Source organism: Cryptotermes secundus, unplaced genomic scaffold, assembly GCF_002891405.2.
Source record: "Cryptotermes secundus unplaced genomic scaffold, Csec_1.0 C38547326, whole genome shotgun sequence".
Taxonomy (NCBI): Eukaryota; Metazoa; Arthropoda; class Insecta; order Blattodea; family Kalotermitidae; genus Cryptotermes; species Cryptotermes secundus.
Genome location: NW_019771563.1, coordinates 1 through 1,309, shown reverse-complemented (window position 1 = coordinate 1,309; position 1,309 = coordinate 1). Strand labels below are relative to the sequence as shown.

The 1,309-nt window shown below is 41.5% G+C and overlaps 1 protein-coding gene across 1 annotated transcript; it reads right to left on the bottom strand.

Moving 5' to 3' along the window:
- Nucleotides 1–395: 395 nt before the first annotated feature.
- Nucleotides 396–1,228, bottom strand: LOC111875153 (the record flags this gene model as incomplete). The annotated part of the gene is made up of 1 exon (XM_023871214.2): nt 396–1,228. A coding segment is annotated over one exon (441 nt), but the record flags the coding sequence as incomplete, so codon positions are not given.
- Nucleotides 1,229–1,309: the final 81 nt, after the last annotated feature.

Sequence of the window (1,309 nt, the reverse complement as noted above, 5' to 3'; positions counted from 1 at the left end):
GTCAATTGAAAAATCCAATGGCCTCATCGGGAATCGAACCCGTGATCTTCCTCATACGGAACTAATACAAGCTAGGAAAAAATGAACAATAATTTCAAGATATTTGCTTTACCAAAGCCACGCACTAATATGACTTTTAGCTGCCTGTCTTGAGACACGAAGAGTAATTGTTAGTCTGGAAGTTGGAGAAACAGCCAGTCAATACCTATAAAGATGGTATTGCTCATGTCTATTTATAGCTGTAGTTTATAGTGTAATGAAGGAATGAGATCCTCCATGGCGCAGTCAGAAATTCATGTAAATAATATTTAAAATTCATCTTCTATCACATAGAAAACACGACGATATTACAAATAACAACCAGTTAATGCTGTTTAGGGACACAATCGCTGTTTATTGTCATAATCATACGAAACACATAAATACTCTGCGGGGGGAAATGTGCAGAGTTTATTTAAAATATTAAAACACTTTGTTCGTGCAAAAAACATTGTGGTTTTAAGGGTTAATGATGAAATTAACTTAGGTTTCTTGACTTTAGAGAAACAAAACATGATACATACTTGATGACTTGTAAGTTTTACATGTTATTGTGGTTGTTATTTATTATTTCTTGCTTGGTACGAAAGTACCAAAGTAAAACTACGATAATTACTTAAATAAAATGATACAATTTTGAAGAATACGTATTACAAAGCGACAAGTACCAGATGTACTCCGCTTTATGTGCAATGAACCGAAATTTCTGCAGACAATAAATATGATATGATACGTTAAGAGAATGTAATTAGAGTCTGATTCCTCTGTTGGTGGCAGCCACGTAGTTGAGGAGCTCATCGCTGTCCTCGCAGATGAAGGGCTTCTCGTGGTAGCACGCGACGTCGTGCCAGGCGATCCCGTCGCTGTACACGTTGTTAAGCACGGCGAGACAGGACTCGTTCGTTCCGTTGATGTCAAACTCTGCGTTGTCGGGCTGACGGACCTTCTTGTGGCCGGTCTGGCTCCAGGGATTGAAGCCGAAACCGTTGGGAACCTGGTTGGTAGGAGCCATCTTCTGGCGGGTGGCTGACCAGAACCAGCCATAGATGTTCTTTGGTTCCAGATCGCGTCGGTTCTCGCATCCCTTGAAGTCACAGAGGCGACCACTCGTCCAGATGTAGGGCACATCGCCTGTAACATCAGGTACAAGCGGCACTGAGCACAATTCACAAATGGCGGTTATCTTCTGCTGTGTTTATCTACGGACTGGAGCCGAAATGGTCTTAACTAATTAATCTCTAAGACATGAAGACGTGTGGGCGGAATGCGT